Below are 18,667 nucleotides of genomic sequence, written 5' to 3'. Positions count from 1 at the left end.
ATATATATATATAGTGGAACGAGACACAGACAGGCAGACATGTTTTTAAGCACCACCACACGTTTATTTACACAACTATTATTTACAAAGTCTTTAAGTTCTCCAAAAACCCCAAAGTCCAGGCCAACCACACTCTGCCTTCTTCGGACCGCCTCCTTCTCTCTTTCTCTCTGACCTCGTCCTGCTTCCACCCGACTCCAGCCTTGAATGAAGAGAGGCGGCCCCTTTTATCCATACCCGGATGTGCTCCAGGTGTGCACCGGCAGTCTTCCACCCGACACACCCCAGTGTGGCGGAAGTGCCAGCTGTCTCCCCGGAAGCACTCCGGGTGTACCCTCTCTTCTTCCCCCCAGCACTTCCTGGTGTGGCGGAAGTGCTGGGGTCCAGGGTCCATCAGGCACGTGACCACGGGCCCCTACAGGGTTGAGCTTCTAAGCCCTGTACCTGTGGCCCCCAATACAACGAGGGCGGTCGCCCCCTCGTGATCTGGAGGAGGCATCAGCCCTCCTCCTGTCTCCTCGGGCGTCCCAGCCAGGTAGGAATCCCAGCCGGGTGCCACAGTGCCCCACAGCCAGCGAAGACCAATTGGGAGGAGTGGCACGCCCCGCGAGGGCAGCACACCCCCGAAGTGGGTCCTACTCCTGAAGTGCCGGGGTCCAACTCGGCACCCCCTCCGAGGCTGTCGCGCCCCTTTTGTTAGCGCCACTCGCCCCTCTGTAGCCTCCACCGCACCAGCGAAGTGTCCTCATGCCAGACGGTCCGTCCGATGAGGGCCGGCTTCCCACGAAGCAGGTCCTACTACTCGTCCCGGGTCCAGTCCTCCAACACACAGAACCAAGGGGGCAGAGCCACTACCTGGACACCCTTCCCTGGCATCCCTCTGTGCCATGCACTGGCAGCGCTGCCCCCTCTGACGGGGACCCTGGAACTTGCCTGTTCGGCACCCCCTCCGCGGGTTCCGTGTCCCTCCTGATGACAACACTGATGGGACTGTCTGCATTCTTTTCTTCTCCACTGACTTTGGGGATCAGCCCTTCTCTAGACGTGTGCACCCTGCTGCACATCTCTTCCTATCGGACAAACCAGCATTCACCCCTCGATTCCTCCTGTCACTCTTGGACGCCCCGACAGTCTGGGTCTGCGCATGGGAAACGCACAGATCCAAGCCAGTCTGCGTCCATACGGAACAACGGGAGACTGTCGCAGGCTCGGGGCATCGGGCGCTAGGACCCAGGGCATTCATCAGCCCCTGTCCTGCCTGCTCTCTTGATGTTGCTCCCCTCACCTCACGAACAGCCTGCACCGCCGCATCCGCTGTTGGAGACCCACCTACTCAGTTCCGATCACAAATGTCACGGGTCCCTTTGGTTGGATCTCCCTTATGCTTTACGGGGTTGGCTTTACCTACCTTCCCTGCCGTACAGCTCCGGCCAAAGGATCCAGCAACGCGCCCTTCCACTGCAGCATGCAGCATCTGTAATGACGCGCCCGCCTTCACCTCCAGCTCCTGCAGGTCCGCACCGAACATACTGAGCACCTGCAACAGCTGCGCTACGGCCTGAAGGGACTCCTCCAGCGCACGCAGCACTACAGGCAAGGGACAGGAAGTCAGCCGGTGCAGAGCCTACCTGTCTGTTAGCCCCTTGCTTCGACTGCTTCCTGTGGGCCTCCTCCTCCGGCCTAATTGGGTCTCCCCCCGGCACGAGATGGGCATTCCTTGGTCCCGCCTCCATCCATTTATCGGCGGGTACGCAAGACACACCACCCAATCCCGTGCCTGTCACGGGGAGGGACTTCCGGCCCGCGGCCATTTTGGCTCTTCTCCTCCTGGTGCGTTGACGAGCCGGCTCTTTGAGTTGCAGCGTCTCCTTTTCTGCAGCCTCTGCTGCTGCTGCCGCTTCCTGAAAGCCCCGCGGAGCAGCGCGAGTCTGCCACCGACAAGGATCCGGGCAGCCCCTGCCTGCTAAACACAAAACACACATGGCCCCGCAGGGCCGGTTGCCGACAAGCAGGGAACTCGCCTCCCGGGTCCCGTCTGTCCGGGGGAAACGTCCTAGGCGTGGGCTCCCTCGACATCGCGCCGTCCCAGGCGCCCTCTGCGACAGCACACTCCCTGGAGCCTGCTGCACTCAGGTAAGGCCTGTCGATCTTCCGCCGCACTAGAAGAGAACCTTGTGACTGCAGTCCGTTAACGGTCCGTGGGGCAAGACTTTCTCGTAGGGCTGTGGGCACGCCGCTCCTGCGGAACGCAGGTGGGGTCCCCTGCTGCGCCGGGCCGTCCACAACATTGATTTTTTGTACAGGTCCCCGCCTTGTATCAGGCAGAGCATCCTGCTGGCTATGCCAGCGTGGAACGAGCCCCGAACACAGACAGGCAGACATGTTTTTAAGCACCACCACACGTTTATTTACACAGCTATTATTTACAAAGTCTTTAAGTGCTCCAAAAACCCCAATCTCCCCCAAAGTCCAGGCCAACCACACTCTGCCTTCTTCGGACCGCCTCCTTCTCTCTTTCTGTCTGACCTCGTCCTGCTTCCACCCGACTCCAGCCTCGAATGAAGGGAGGCAGCCCCTTTTATCCATACCCAGATGTGCTCCAGGTGTGCACCGGCAATCTTCCACCCGACACGCCCCAGTGTGGCAGAAGTGCCGTCTGTCATGCCGGAAGCACTCCAGGTGTTCCCTCTCTTCTTCCCCCCAGCACTTCCTGATGTGGCGGAAGTGCTGGGGTCCAGGGTCCATCAGGCACGGGGACGCCCCCTGGCAGTGACCACGGGCCCCTACAGGGTTGAGCTTCTAAGCCCTGTACCCGTGGCCCCCAATACAACCAGGGCGGTCGCCCCCTCGTGGTCTGGAGGAGGCATGTATGTATGTATATATATATATATATATATATATATATATATATATATATATATATATATATATATATATATATATATATATATATATACACATACACACACGTAAAGTTTGCTGTTGTATATGCAGTTATTGGAATTTCAGGTTTTGTTAATGTGAAATGCTATTTTCATTATTTATTTATGACCAAAATTCAAGTAAAAAAGATTTTTTTAGGACACTTTTAAAAGTTTAATATTTTGGTTGTATAAATGTTCACACTGTTTCATGCTTGGTTGAAGCACATTTTGCTTTGATTAAAGCAATTTGTCATGTTTGGCACATTTGAATTTTGCAATTGCATTCCAAAATTTCTTGAAACTCAGTTAAAGAATGAAGTGATCTCCTGTGTACTGCCTTCTTTAGGTGTGGTCTTGTGTTGTTTTAATTAATAAATTGTGTCGGTTTTGCACCAACTATAAGATAACATTTTCAAGCCTAGGTAATCCAACTCGATGCTGTAGGGTCTCTGAATTAGACAGCATGAACACTGGTTGCAAAACATGAAATAGATATATTCCATGAAGTGTATTTATAAAATTGAGCTTGGTAAACCTTGCTCGAATTTGCTTTATTTTTTAATCCAGGCTTAGTCAATTCTGTATACACAAACTGTTTTTCTCATTAACTCAACAAGGGCTTGGGAAATCTTTGATTATATGTGCACTTCTGAGATTTAATACCATCTGAGAACAGATCGCCTATAACATCTCTTATAGCTGCTTGCACAGATGAATAACCACTTTACTGATGCTTTGTAAATGTCATTAAAACCAAATGGGAAGCCTTTGCCAAGATCTTGTTACATAACAGTGAATAAATATTTGACGCATTTTTGCAGTGCCTAAAGTGTTACAGTGATTTGGAGTGTAATTTGTGAATCTTCAACACATTCACAACTTCTCTTAATACCAGTCTGCACACTTATGCAACCAAGAACTGATTATTTTTTTGTTACTTTAATAAAGTTTTAAGCATAAATTTGTGTTTTACTTTAGTATTGTTTGTGGCAACATTTTTTTAATTGTAAAGAAAACTCTCCCTTAAAACCAACAAAAGCTGAAATTTCAATATGAATATATAGGAGTTTGATATTCAGTGTTTGTGCAAGAAGGTATTATATTAAATATAAATAAGTACAGTATATAAATATTTTTTCTGTTATATAGATTCAGCCTCAAGAGATTAGTCCCCCTCCAACTGCCAATTTGGACCGTTCAAATGACAAAGTTTATGAAAATGTGACAGGACTGGTGAAGGCTGTTATTGAAATGTCGAGCAAAATCCAACCTGCACCCCCAGAAGAATATGTTCCTATGGTTAAGGTAAAATTAGTTTTGTTTAATTTGTGTAATTGTTTTTTAATTGCTGTGATTAAAATTATACTCAAGCTGCTTTATGCAATTGTGTTTTATGGTTTTAATATGCTGAAAGCATTATCAGAATAATTTCTTAATACAAGTGTTATTTACATAAGGAATACGTATTAATTACACATAAACCCATAATAAATTTTTTTTATGAATAATTTCATTACAGAAGTTTTATATAACTCCATAAGAAGTGTCAAATATATAATACTAACCATATGGTTTATTCTCTTAAGTGTAATGTTGAAAAGACAGCAAGAATAGATGAGGTATTGCTTGACATTTTATGTCTAACATTTGAGAGGATAGGATTTTTATTATACAGAAGAAAATATATCCATTAAACTTACATTAATTGGTGGTCTAAACTCTCTTTTCAGTTAACACTAGAATTACCAAAGCCTACAAAAAAAACTCGTAATTCCGGCCCGCCTTACATCCCTTCACACCTCTCCATCAAATGTCTCGATCAACACAAGCAGCCTAATATCCCATCCCTCCACTGCCGCAAAAAGTTCTCCCAGCTCAAGCCTTGATTATCTGGGAGTGAGATACCTAGAGTTGTATAAGGTAAATATATTATTTGGAACACGTGCATTTCTTCATTTGTGTTCCGTGTCTACAAAAATCTATGTAAACACATTGTTAAGACAGAAACATTTTTCATGTTATAGTAATAAATGACAAAATGTAAACATGAAGTGTATAATGTGTGAAGCCTGAAGTCCAAATATCAAATAAACACTTTCACAAAAGGTACAAGTATAATACGATAGCTTCCGTGATGCAGCAGTAACTACTGCTGACTTGTAATCAAGAAGTTGCCGGATCGATGCTGGCTGTCTTGCAAATTTACTGTTTTGAGTAGTGAGCTGCTCTTATTGTTAATATTATACAATAAAACGTACATTTGATTTTTTGATTTGCATCTGTAACAGCCAGTGTAAATTTTTAGGACTTGTAAAAGTTACCTTTTTTTTTCTTTTCTTTTTTTTTTTTTTACTTTTATTCTCTCAGTCATGATCACGATACAACCCCCCCAGATCTCACGCTGTAAATCTGCAAGGCAGCCAGGATCGATCTGGCGACTTCTTGATTACAAGTCAGCAGTTGTTACCACTGCACCACGGAAGCTAACGTATTATATTTGTACCTTTTGTGAAAGTGTTTATTTGATATTTGTACTTCAGGCTTCACACATTATGCACTTCATTTCTACATTTTGTCATTTATTACTGAAACATGAAAAAGTTTCTGTTTTAATGTTAATAATAATAATTAATAATAAATAATAATAATAATAATTCATTACATTTATATAGCGCTTTTCTCAGTACTCAAAGCGCTCTCCACACAGGGAGGAACCGGGAAGTGAACCCACAATCTTCCACAGTCTCCTTACTGCAAAGCAGCAGCACTACCACTAATGTTGTGTTCACATTGATCTTTGTAGACACGGAACACACATGAAATGCATGTGTTCCAAATAATGATACATTATTTACCCTATACAACTCTAGGGACCTCACTCCCAGATAATCAAGGCATGTGCTGGGAGAACTTTTTGCCCTTTCTTCGGTGGTGAGGGGATGGGATATTAGGCTGTTTGTGTTGATCGAGACATTTACAAGATAAAAGACGCTGACGGAGAGGTGTGAAGGGATTTAAGGTGGGCCGGAATTACGAGTCTTTTCACAGGTTTTTGTAATTTTAGTGTTAAAGGATTATAGAGAATGAGAGTGTGTGCCACCAGATTTTGGCACTTCAGCTGGTTCTAGTGTGGCCAGCAGATATTCAGACAATGTTTATTACATTATAGGTTTTGCAATCATAATTTTGTCTTAGTGAGTTGCAGATACCTTCACCCAAAATAATCTAAATATCCATTTACATACAACACATTTCAGTGTCTTACAAGGAAGTATCAGTCAGGCTCGCAGGCACTAGAGATCAGTGAAAGTAAAATTAAGAAAGCTTGGGTGATAACGAGTAAATCTTCATTAAAGATATAGTCTTAAAGATAGAGCCTCACAAATAGAATTAGGACCTGAGTGGGATCATAAAATCTGAATAAGTACATACAGTGTTATATGATGAGGTCATTCAACAATAAGATAACTAGCATCAGGAGAGCTCATCTCTCCAGCAGGTTTATTGGGTTCTGTAAATTACATCTTTATAAATCACAGGTACATTTTTCACACTATTATTTATCTGATAAGTAGCTCATTTAAATGGGCCAATTGATGTAGTGTTACAAGCATTTTGTTCCATTTCAGGCTGTCAGCTACATTATGAATGTGTTGTGAACTTTTTATATGTGGGATAGCAAGACCAATTGAAAATTAACTTGCTAGTGTAAACAATAAATGCTGTAGCACTTGCCAGGTTCTTGTCATGTTAAGGCTAGAGAATGGCCATACTTGGTAGGTGAGAATATTGCCTGCAACACCAGTCTGTCCATTGATTAAAGTTCTTATCCAGTTCATGCATGGAATTCAAAGTAAGGCAATTATCAGGTGTCATTCTAAGGCTGAGCACAGAAACAGTGTTGTGTGTGTTTTTTTAAGAAACTGGCTTGTAGCAAGAAGCAATTAAGTTTGTTGTGTTGTCTAGGTGATGCCACGGGAAATAGACCAGTGTGTGTGTTTGTGTGGGTATGCATTTAGAGAGAGCACTTCCAGAATACAGATCCCCCAAGCAGGCAGTCTGTTTGACAGATGTGCATTCTAAAGTTGAACATGCTTACCTTTAGATTAGATCATGTAGTCATACAATGAATACAAAGCGAATACAAGCGGCTGAAATGAGTTTCCTCCGCAGGGTGTCTGGGCTCTCCCATAAAGACAGGGTGAGAAGCTCAGTCATCCGGGAGGGGCTCAGAGTAGAGCCGCTGCTCCTTCGCATTGAGAGGGGTCAGATGAGGTGGCTCGGGCATCTGATCAGGATGCCTCCTGGACGCCTCCCTGGTGAGGTGTTCCGGGCATGTCCAACCAGGAGGAGGCCCCGGGGAAGACCCAGGACATGCTGGAGGGACTATGTATCCCAGCTGGCCTGGGAACGCCTTGGGAATCTCCCGGAAGAGCTAGAAGAAGTGGCCGGAGAGAGGGAAGTCTGGGCATCTCTGCGCAAGCTGCTCCCCCCGCGACCTGACCTCGGATAAGCGGAAGAGGATGGATGGATGGATGGATGGATGGATGGATGGATGGATGGATGGATGGATGGATGGATGGATGTAGTCATACATTAAAATCAAATGAGAACATGCACTATGTAGATTAATAAAAATATACAAATCAAATAATGTATTATTATCCACATACACTGTTGACTATTTGTAATATAAATATATGCTAATATAAAACTGTCTCAAGTAGTGTCTCTGAGTGTGGCTCTCTATTTCTCATTAATCAAACTTGTTTACAAGTCACCTAAACACCAACTAAAATATGTCTCTAGAAATAAGGCAGATGTTTCATTAAGAACATGTACTTAAACAGAATCTGTGAAACTTGCAGAATAAATGAAAGAAGCAAATATTTGATGTAAAGACTAAAATCATAATACAGTTTGAATTAAAATGACAATGTATCATTATACCAACAAACTAATTTCTTGAGTTTTTATGTATGTTACATTGCATCTATTGTAAAAATCTTTAACTGATTAATAATCGAATTAAGCATTAATTCCTTTACCTATTAAGGTGTAGTAATATTACTGGTTTGTTTATGGATTTGGGTTAAGTTTGTGTGTTTACACTGTTTCAGGAGGTGGGATTGGCTTTAAGGACACTATTGGCAACCGTCGATGAAACTATTCCTGTGCTTCCAGCCAGCACCCACAGAGAGGTAAATTAATAGACTTGTGTTTTTCATAGAGTAAAATGCACTCTACCGTAGTAATGAACAATTCTGTTTATTTACCAGAAAGTTTAAAAAAAAAAAAAACAGGCTCTTCGTAGTCAGTGCATTAGTTTGCATTTCCTTGCTTTTATACAGCTGACAGATTCACAAACTATATCTATATATTCATGCATACTCCTTCTAGGGTCTAGATCTATCTATGTAAGCTTCACTCCTCATGTCAGTGCTTGGAGTGTCAGTAGACAAGACCGAGCAACCAGGGGATGGAGTAAGAGAGACTCGGACTAAAAAAGACTATTCAAAAACAGGAATCTGTTTTATTCCAGCAGTGTCCATACTATTTTACAAACAAATGTCTTGCAAAAAAAATATTTACACAGTCCAATGGAAAGACAATCAAAGTGAAGAAAAGAACAAAATAAAAAAAAAAAAACTTCCATCTCCTTTGTCCAGCTACAAAATGGATCATGAAGGACAGGCTGAAAAAAATAATCAAAACAAAATGAATAAAACTAAGCACCTACTATATACACACAGAACAGTACGTATCCCCACTACTCCCCACTACACTAAACTAAATGTTAAATACAGTAATCCCTCCTCCAGCGCGGGGGTTGCGTTCCAGAGCCACCCGCGAAATAAGAAAATCCGTGAAGTAGAAACCATATGTTTATATGGTTATTTTTATATATTTTAAGCCCTTATAAACTCTCCCACACTATTATAAACATTTCACGCACAATTATACAGCATAAACCCTTTGTATTCTCTTAGATATATTAGGTAAGATTCCTTGAAATTATGTTTGTAAACACAGTTTACATACAGTAAAACCTAAATATTATTTTAAAGATATCGAGCGTCTCCGATATCACATATGTTACAGCCATTACGACAGACAGGCCACCAGCAATAAATACGTACAATGCAAGAAAAATTGTATACAGTGACACTAAACTATGTACATGTAATAAGTACTGTACGTAAATAATTAATTATGGTTACTCACCAACAATGACACGACGACTTGTCCGATAACGATGAGTTTAATTTTACTGCACTACAAAGGATAGCGTTACAGCATTTCTAAAGGAGCCTCTTCAGGCGACTGTTTAGCACCGCCGTTGTACTTCTTCCATCACTCTTCAATCCAAATCCCAAAAGCAGATTCCATCCAGACTACTGCCTTATCACGTCCACTTGCAACTCGTTTTGCACCCTGGTTAAAGGACACTGCGGCCGTAGATCTTATATGCTTTTCCTCCTTTTTAAATAAAAAGAATCGTGGACTCATTGATGCTGTAATGGTGTCCTGCAGCGGTGTTGCTGTTTCCTTCCTTCAACATATCCAAAACTTTTACCTTTTCTGCAATCATTTGCATCTTCTGTTGGCGCTTGGACACGGCTCCTGCAGCAGTAGCAGTAACGTGCGTTAATGCTGAATGAGTGAGATTAGACTTCCTGGTTAATGCAGCACTCCGTCGCTGAGCCAATCAGCAGCACACAGGAACTTAACCGAAGGCTCTGATTGGGTAGCTTCTCAGCCATCCGCCAATAGCGTCCCTTGTTTGAATTCAAATGCGTCCCTTGTTTGAATTCAAATGGGCAAATCAACTGAGGAAGCACACGTACTGTAGACCGCAGACATCCGCGAAGCAGTGAAAAATCCGTGATATATATTCACATTTGCTTATATTTAAAATCCGCGATGGAGTGAAGCCGCGAAAGACGAAGCACGATATAGCGAGGGATCACTGTAAATCAGTAGAACAGATCTACATTAAAGCCTGATGACCTGGTCAAAAGACGACCTCTGGTGTTCGGACCCTGGTTTTATATCACGAGCCCTTTTGACCATCCAATCCGCCTTTACGTTTTCCGCAGACTTCCAGTAATCAGACACGTCAGGATGTGCACCATTCAACAACACCTGCTCAGGTACAGTCAACCCTATTTAAATGTTCTTGTGCTCTCTCTCTTTCTCTTTCGCGAGTGTACCCATCTGTCTTGGTGACTTGCGGGCTCCCTGCTCAGCCTCTGTTAAGTGAGTACTGTTTTACTTTTTCCCGCTTTCACTTCTATGCTTTGCCACTCATGTGAATTCCTTTTGCCTGCTACTTTAAAAATGAGCTTAACCTGTTTCTGTGACTTTAAATATTGCACTTTTGCCCTCTGTATCCTCCTGCGGTTACGGGAGCGTGCCTCCGCACTTGGCCGTCAGAAACTGTGAGCGCACTCAAAAACCAGTCTCAGTCACGTGCCTCGCCGTCGGCAAGTTGGAGCCCCATGGGTTACTCTTGGAGCACCTGTAGGCCTTCAGGCAGCCTTTTGAGCATCCTGGCGCTCAAACCACCGGTAAAACTTTGTGCCACTGTTGTGTCAATCTGTGTAGGGGCACTAAAACAAGTAAATGAAAACTTGTTTCTTTTACATTTTTTTTCCCCCAAATGTCCGTGACAAGCCAAGCGGCTGCCTCTTTGTTTGCATAATTTATAGCCACTGAACTTGGCTTATCGCAAGCACTCTGACACAGTCTGATCGCATTATTTCTAAAACCCAACCTTTAAGAATGTTAACTTTATAAAGAAATTGAAAATGCTGTTTAAAAAGGAATTGTGTTTAAATTCCTTGAAAAAACTGCATGTGTCTTTAAGGTCATGTTCCTATATAGCGTATAAAGAAATTTGAAGGCTCATCATGTTTTTGTACTGCGAAGAAAGCTGTATATTGAAACAAATGAGTGGTGTAATTTGCCTATTTGCACTTAATCAGAGTTCAAGATTTGAAAATCTTATTACCTAAAACTGCAGAAATGTATCAGAATTCAAATTATAGTAAAATTATTATGTTAATTAATAAAACAAAATACACTGTGTAGAGGACTTCCTTGAAATCCACACATCATCTAACGATGACTCTGGAAATAACTGTATGTAATAACTTGACTGCAAAGAAAAGAAGTCTGTCAGGTGGTGGGACTGTCGAATTATACAAAAATGAAGATTTTAATATTCGTATTCAAGATATGTAAATATTTTAATGCATTCAACCTAAGCTTAAGCATTCTAGAGTGCATTTGTACATGTGTTTTTATTATTAGTATTGAGATTTTAATTTTTTGTGCACAGTATTTAAATGAAAACACAGCCCTTCATAACAACAGGATTTTCTCTGGATAGAAACAGGAATCGAAGAGATAAGTGGAACCAGGACAAGGACACTACATGTGCCTGTAAAGCATATGTGAAACCCAGACAATCAATTACGATTCAGCAGTGATTATTTTACACACACCCATCACCAATATTTTGATTTTCTTTGCCTTAGTGTCCAGAAGATGTAAACTAAATGTCCATCTCTTTTTTTAATCTAAATTGAGAGAGTAGGAGAGTTTCATAAATGAAGTAACTGAATGTACTACATGTTTTATTGTAATTATGTTTAAGTAGTTCCTCCTTATTATTCACACTGAATGTTCTCAGTGCTCCAAAATTCAGTACTTTTTGAACACTGATATCACTCCACCTATATTGCCTCTACATTTTTTAAACTGCTAAGTGGATATGAATAGCATATGTGCAGATTCCAAATGGATTTATTTTTTCTGAGCACATGGCTGGTCCCCCATGAGAAATCGAGTGCCACAAAACTACAATACACAATCAACCACTTGGTTGGGGATGATTGTCCTCAGTAAAACGCTACAAGCTATAACATGTGAGCAATAACCAGGGTTGGAGTCACCCTTGACACAACAAGTGCTGCAAAGCATCATCACTAGATCAACTTTTGGTGGAGTCCCCCATGAAGCACCACATTGCGGGACAGATACTGCACTACAGTTTCAATGTACCTGGTGGGGAGTGAAATGATAATAACTGCGTAGTAGTTCAAAAGTGCTTTTGTAGCATCCATATACTAAGAAGAAAAAAAAAATACATTAATGCCAAAAGTGGAAAATTTAAATACCAGGGGTCTGATTAGTAAAACTGTGATTTCAAATGTGAGTAAATGCATACGCCCATAACAAAAATCCAGTTTATAAATCCTGGCATAGGTATATTTTTAAGCAGTTTACATTCATAAATCGCATTCATCTTGTTAATGTGCGTACAAGAACACACTTCAAAACTTGTTTGACATCACAGATGACTTGGGCATTTATAGAATAACACTACTTATAATTAACAATAGCAACTTCATTCTCACTAGGTGCCATTATTGCAGTATTATGTGCAGTAAATTGCTTTGATTGTTAGGAAAATTGAACACTTCTGCAGATTGCCTTTTTATGTTGGCAAAACATGTTATGTTTTATGTATGTACACTAACACCATATGAAAACTCTATGTAGTGCTGCATTTTTGGTCAGTTAATGACACCCTGCACAGCAGGTATGATGAAGTGAATTTTGGACGAGGTATTCCTGATCTGTTGAATATATAAACTGATGAAAAGCTTAATGTTCATCAGTGCAAAAACGCAGCATTGACCCTTTTAAAAGGAAACTGTAATATAGTCTGTACATCGTATTCATCACTTTTGAGGTTTAAAATGTCTGTCACATAAGTGCACAATTTAATAACCGCTCAATAAATATGGATTATTATATGCTTGTGTTGTCGCATGAGGAAGTCGGGAGTGGCAGAGAAGTATGTGAGAGTAGTACAGGATATGTACGAGGAAAGTGTGACAGTGGCGAGGTCTGCGGTAGGAGTGACGGATGCATTCAAGTTGGAGGTGGGATTACATCAGGGATCGGCTCTGAGCCGTTTCTTATTTGAAATGGTGATGGACTGGTTGACAGACAAGATTAGGCAGGAGTCCCCGTGGACTATGATGTTTGCTGATGACATTGTGATCTGTAGCGATACTAGGGAGCAGGTTGAAGAGACCCTGGAGAGGTGGAGATATGTGCTAAAGAGGAGAGGAATGAAGGTCAGTAGGAACAAAATACATGTGTGTAAATGAGAGGGAGGTCAGTGGAATGGTGAGGATGCAGGGAGTAGAGTTGGCGAAGGTGAATGAGTTTAAATACTTGGGATCAACAGTACAGAGTAATGGTGTGGAAGAGATATGAAAAGAGAGTGCAGGCAGGGTGGAATGGGTGGAGAAGAGTGTTAGGTGTAATTTGTGACAGACGGGTCTAACAGGACGGTAGTGAGACCAGCTATGTTATATGGGTTGGAGATGGTGGCACTGACCAGAAATCAGGAGACAGAGCTGGAGGTAGCAGAGTTAAAGATGCTAAGATTTGCATTGTGTGTGACAAGGATGGATAGGATTAGAAATGAGTACATTAGAGGGTCAGCTCAAGTTGGACAGTTGGGAGACAAAGTCAGAGAGGAGAGATTGCGTTGGTTTGGACATGTGCAGAGGAGAGATGCTGGGTATATTGGGAGAAGGATGCTTAGGATAGAGCTGCCAGGGAAGAGGAAAAGAGGAAGGCCTAAACGAAGGTTTATGGATGTGGTGAGAGAGGACAATGCAGGTGATGGGTGTAACAGAGTAAGATGCAAAGGACAGAAAGATATGGAAGAGGATGATCCGCTGTGGCAACCCCTAACGGGAGCAGCCGAAAGAAGAAGATATGCTTGTGTTGTCATTTAACTGGTTTTGCTGCATTTCTCTACTTCATCATGTGTGTCCCTAAGATATATCATTATGTATATACAAATTTTACAATATCCAAAATTATTATGGTCTCTGGCATTTTGAAATAGGGATTCTCAAACTTTAGTACTATTTTGCAGGCACTTTTCTTCATGTCAATTTAAAAATTCTGCTACTAAGTTAATAAGTAATACCTGGGAAAAATTTAGAAAAACCTTATAAGATGAATAAGATTGTACTTTTTAAAAAAACAAAGAAAAAAACAGGTTGGCGGTGGAAGATAGATAGTGAGTGAACACAGTTTGACAAGTGTGTACTGCAAAATGCCCGTTGAGCGTTGTGGGCAGGGGCCTGCAGTTGAGGAATAACGTGTTGGATTAACGTAAATGTTTTTTTTTTATACATTTACAGATGCAGTAAAAATATTACACAGATAACCTTAATATATATTTCTAATTACTTCTTCGTTTAAGTAATCGTATTTTAAGCCAACAGCCTCCTAGAGACATGAGTTGGTTGATGTAGCTAAATGTGCTTTGCTTACATTGAAAATGCTCATAATGTGCCTTCTTTGAGGTTTTGTTTAAAAGACTTGCATATTGTTATAATAAAATAAGCCGAAAGAAAACATAGAAGTCTTGCCTGATTTACATTAGTTACTAAATGTGTTCTCTTTTGAGCCTGTAATTCCTTTGTTTATACATAAGAATAATGTGAATCTGACTGTTTTTAGAAGAATGGCTGTTCTAATCACTGCGATGTGAATTAAGAGCAATCACACTGAGTGTACTCCAATTACTTTGCTCGTTAGGAGAAGTCTAGGTTTATCAACTCAAGGCAAACCCCCCAGTTTCATTGTATAAACTGCAGTTAAAATGTATTTGACTTTAGAGTATTAGTGATATTAACACTATTAATGCAATGTCAGTACAATACCCTATTACAGGTAAGGAAACTGAAGTTTGTGCTAGAGCAAAGAATTTTCCTAGTTCTGGCCAGACTGTACAAAATTGTTCTGGTACCCTCAAAGAAAACAAGTACCGCATGCTCTTCAAAAACAAAATGTGAATATATTCTGCCTTAATCCTCTGTGTTTCATAAAGGTTGCATTATTTCTGATTTGGCAAAGATTTTAACTTTCCACATAATACATGGAGGCTACAATATAAACTATAAAAGTTGTATGCTAAATGTTTACCTGAAGCTACTGGATACTTGCCTTCATGGGATTTAACTTCTCTACATTTTTTAAATTAGTTAATCAAGATCCTCTCCCTTCATGCATGTTCTGCCAATCAATCCTGTACTCCCATTATGCAGCTATATGGTCCTTTGAATTCACAGGCTGGTCATTACAATATGTTTTGTATCTGAAAATTTTCAACATAAGAATTCTTCAGAGAAAGAAGCAAAATACAACTGAAAAATCTTTCTTGACATTTTAAACTCAGAATGTTCTTAGGGGCTAATAAATGTTATTAGGCATGTGAACATTAATGAAAACAGTATAGCAAATACATAAACTACATTGAGGATTAACGCACTTTAATATGGTATTTTGCATTCCACTTTACAAAATCACACTAATTGGCTTTGAACTACATTGTTGTTTGTGTCAGTCCATCAGGCAAACTCAGGAAAGTGTTCTTTGTTTAAACACACTGCACTTGTTAACCCAACAAAATGTTAATTTGAATTTTTCTTATTTTTACTGTAAACACCGTTTCATAATTGGTGAGTTCTGAACACCTAGATGATATTGGGATATATCTTTAGGCTTATTTTTTCATTTGCTTTATAAGTGAAGTATTGCTATATATTACTTTGACTGCCCCCTTTAACTACATGTTGAGAACAACAAGCATCTGAATTATCAACTTGTGTAACAAACCTCATTTATCATTATTTTTGTTTTCTGCTAGTCACTCAGATACAGCGTTCCTTGCAGAGAGAATCAGCATGCCTACTCTGTGCACTTTGTGACTTTTATTTTAAAGAGACAGAGCTAACTTTTCAATAATTGCAGTATAAAGCAATTTCAGTCACATTTTCTTGTAGTAAGTAAGATTCCCACAGGGCCACTGTCTTGTGAGGCACCTATCCCACAAGATATTGACCATCATTACAAGTGTTCTTATATAAATGGCATTAGAAAGGCTAGGTATTCCAATACCTAAAACATCTTGGTTCTCTGAGAGCTTAAAAATATGAAAATAACTGACAGATTGTGTAAGGGAAATCAAGAGGATATGTACTCAGGAAAATGACTGTAACATGACCTTAAATATCCCAGTAGCTGACACATTCATTGCAAAAACAGGAAAATCCCTTTAGACATGTGCAACAATACTGTCTGGTCAGTACACAGTCCCACACTCAGATGCAGTCTTTGTCAGTCTTTAAAAAAAATCCTTGTTTTGAGGAACTGTTTGGTATGCTGGTGGATAACTCTGTTCACTAATATAAGTAAGGTAATTTACTTACCTTCAAAGAGATTTCCCACTTAGCAATTTGAGCTTTTTGACGCAGTGTGTTTAATAAAGAAAGAACTTCACTGCTTGTGTTGTTCTGTGGTGCTGGAGCAGCATGTTGTTACACCTCTTGGAAAAAAATCAGTCTTAGATCTGTTTTACTTCAGTTATTTACTGTTTTAATGTATTTATATTCTGCTACTGCAAAGTTATTTTATACTGTGCCAGTGAATAACCCTAACATTTCATTATTCTAATCTTGATATAAATTTTGTTATCTGTTGTCTCTTAACATTTTTCCTTCAGATTTTCCTCCTGCATGCAAAACAGAAATATAAAAATAACAGACTATTTAAAAACATATTGTATCATAAATGCATCTGTAAGCAGTGTCCTTTTAGAGTTCCCAAGCCTTATCAAGAATTTGGAGTGAAAATGGTTGTGATTATGTTATGTCCAAAATGGATTAGACTTCTTGAATTTACATAGAATCATCTTAAAAATAGAATAAACTACTATATTTTTAAAACTGTTCAGCATGAAAACAACATACTGAGATCACACTGTATGCCCTTATTGTATTGGGAGTAGGTGAGTTGGGAAGCCATTTTGTAACTCTACATTAAGCTAGATATTTTCCTCCTTTTTTTGTGTATATTGTACAAAAAAGTTTAAAAACTGATCTTAATTTTATCTCTGCAAATAGTAAACATACATTTACGTGTCTTAAATATGTGCATAAGTACCACTCTTGATATAATAATAATAATAATTAATAATAATTCATTACATTTATATAGCACTTTTCTCAGTACTCAAAGCGCTATCCACACCGGGAAGCGAACCCACAATCTTCCACAGTCTCCTTACTGCAAAGCAGCAGGACTACCACTGCGCCACCTGTGAGGATTTGAAACACACAGAGGGCTTATCGAAAAAAATCTTTTATACTCCCTGTGCTTTCTACCAGTCTTGATGGCTTTTGAAGTGTGGTTTAAATGTTTTGTCCTAATTTGTCATTTTCTTTATAATGAAATTTGTGAAGTCGAAATGTACGTCTACGTAAATGCACTATACTTGATAATATGGTCAATTTAATGCATGATAGCTGTGTGTGTTGATCTGCAACTCTTCTTCTTTCAGATTGAAATGGCACAGAAGCTGCTCAATTCAGATCTTGCGGAGCTCATCAATAAAATGAAATTGGCACAGCAGTACGTCATGACCAGCCTCCAGCAAGAGTACAAGAAGCAGATGCTAACTGCTGCACATGCATTAGCAGTGGATGCCAAGAACCTTCTGGATGTCATTGACCAGGCCAGACTGAAAATGATTGGCCAAACAAGACCGCATTAGTTTCTGACAAACTGGTTCTAAATGACCATCAATATCTAAGCATACGTTTGGGCTGTCAGTTTCAGTTATGGTCAGTCCTGAAGAATGGATGGTAATTTCAAAAGCCCCATACATTTTTCTCCCATCATGAATAGCCCAAACACTTTACCCTGAAGAAGAGCATCAGACTGTGGAAAAGGATTAAACTAGTATGACACTGATTTCTGAAATTTAAAATTAATTTCCAAGATCTCCAGTGAGTATAAGATCCTTGAGGACATCTTTTTTATACAGTATGTGTTTCTTGACTGCACTTTGTTGTATGTGCTAATTGTAGTCTTGCTACAAAAGGATAAAGGCGTTGTTTTAGTGGCTTTGTCAGAAACAAAGATTGAATACTTCAACAGCAGCACCATTTTGTTGCAGCACTAAAAATTTTGGGAAATTGTGATACATATATAAGACACTTTTTTTTTTGCGCTCATGCTGTGTTTTTTACACAGCTACTACACACTAATACTGGTGTTCTGCAGCTGGAAGGACCGACAAAACAGTTTCCTTTTTAAAGGATAAAGAAATGTATGGAGTGTGACACATCTGGAGCAAATAACCAAGTCTGTTTAAAAACAAATGTACCATTATATCCCATAATGGTGCAATCAACTTTCTGTGGAGAATTTTACTTTTTATAAATGAGCCAAGAAATCATCTGCAACCTTTTCACACTATCTGGAACTGTCTTGTTATACAGTATATTATTTCAAGAGACTAAAGCCATGTCAGATATTCTAAACAGTTTACTAATTCAATTGTTTCTGTCTGTTTTCCCTGACATTTTCTCTTGTTTCTTGTCCTAGAGCTTTTTTACACACAGATACCTTTAGTATTTTTGTTTTTAATTTTATCACAGTGTATATCATCTGTTCATTAAAACTCCCTATTATGGGTTTAAATTATTCTCAGGAAGAATATAATGACCTGTACAGTTCATTGACCTATTAAAGGTGTTCTCAGTAATGGCATGCTTTATGGTGATTTCCTTCCATTTGTTTTTACACATTGTGAATGTGAAATACATGGAGTATATACCTACAGTGGTGTGAAAAAC

At 40.1% G+C, this 18,667-nt stretch overlaps 1 protein-coding gene across 1 annotated transcript in view; it reads left to right on the top strand.

The window, feature by feature from the left end:
- ptk2aa (protein tyrosine kinase 2aa) overlaps positions 1 to 18,576 on the top strand; it is a 217,063-nt gene extending 198,487 nt beyond the window's left edge. The window contains 3 exon segments of the mRNA XM_051935932.1: positions 4,074 to 4,229; positions 8,045 to 8,125; positions 17,368 to 18,576. Of these exon segments, the coding sequence (XP_051791892.1) occupies positions 4,074 to 4,229; positions 8,045 to 8,125; positions 17,368 to 17,580 (450 nt within the window). The 3' untranslated portion in view covers positions 17,581 to 18,576.
- The last annotated feature ends 91 nt before the right edge of the window (positions 18,577 to 18,667 follow it).

Source organism: Erpetoichthys calabaricus, chromosome 13 (assembly GCF_900747795.2).
Source record: "Erpetoichthys calabaricus chromosome 13, fErpCal1.3, whole genome shotgun sequence".
NCBI lineage: Eukaryota > Metazoa > Chordata > Cladistia > Polypteriformes > Polypteridae > Erpetoichthys > Erpetoichthys calabaricus.
This window is presented reverse-complemented; position numbering and strand designations above follow the sequence as displayed.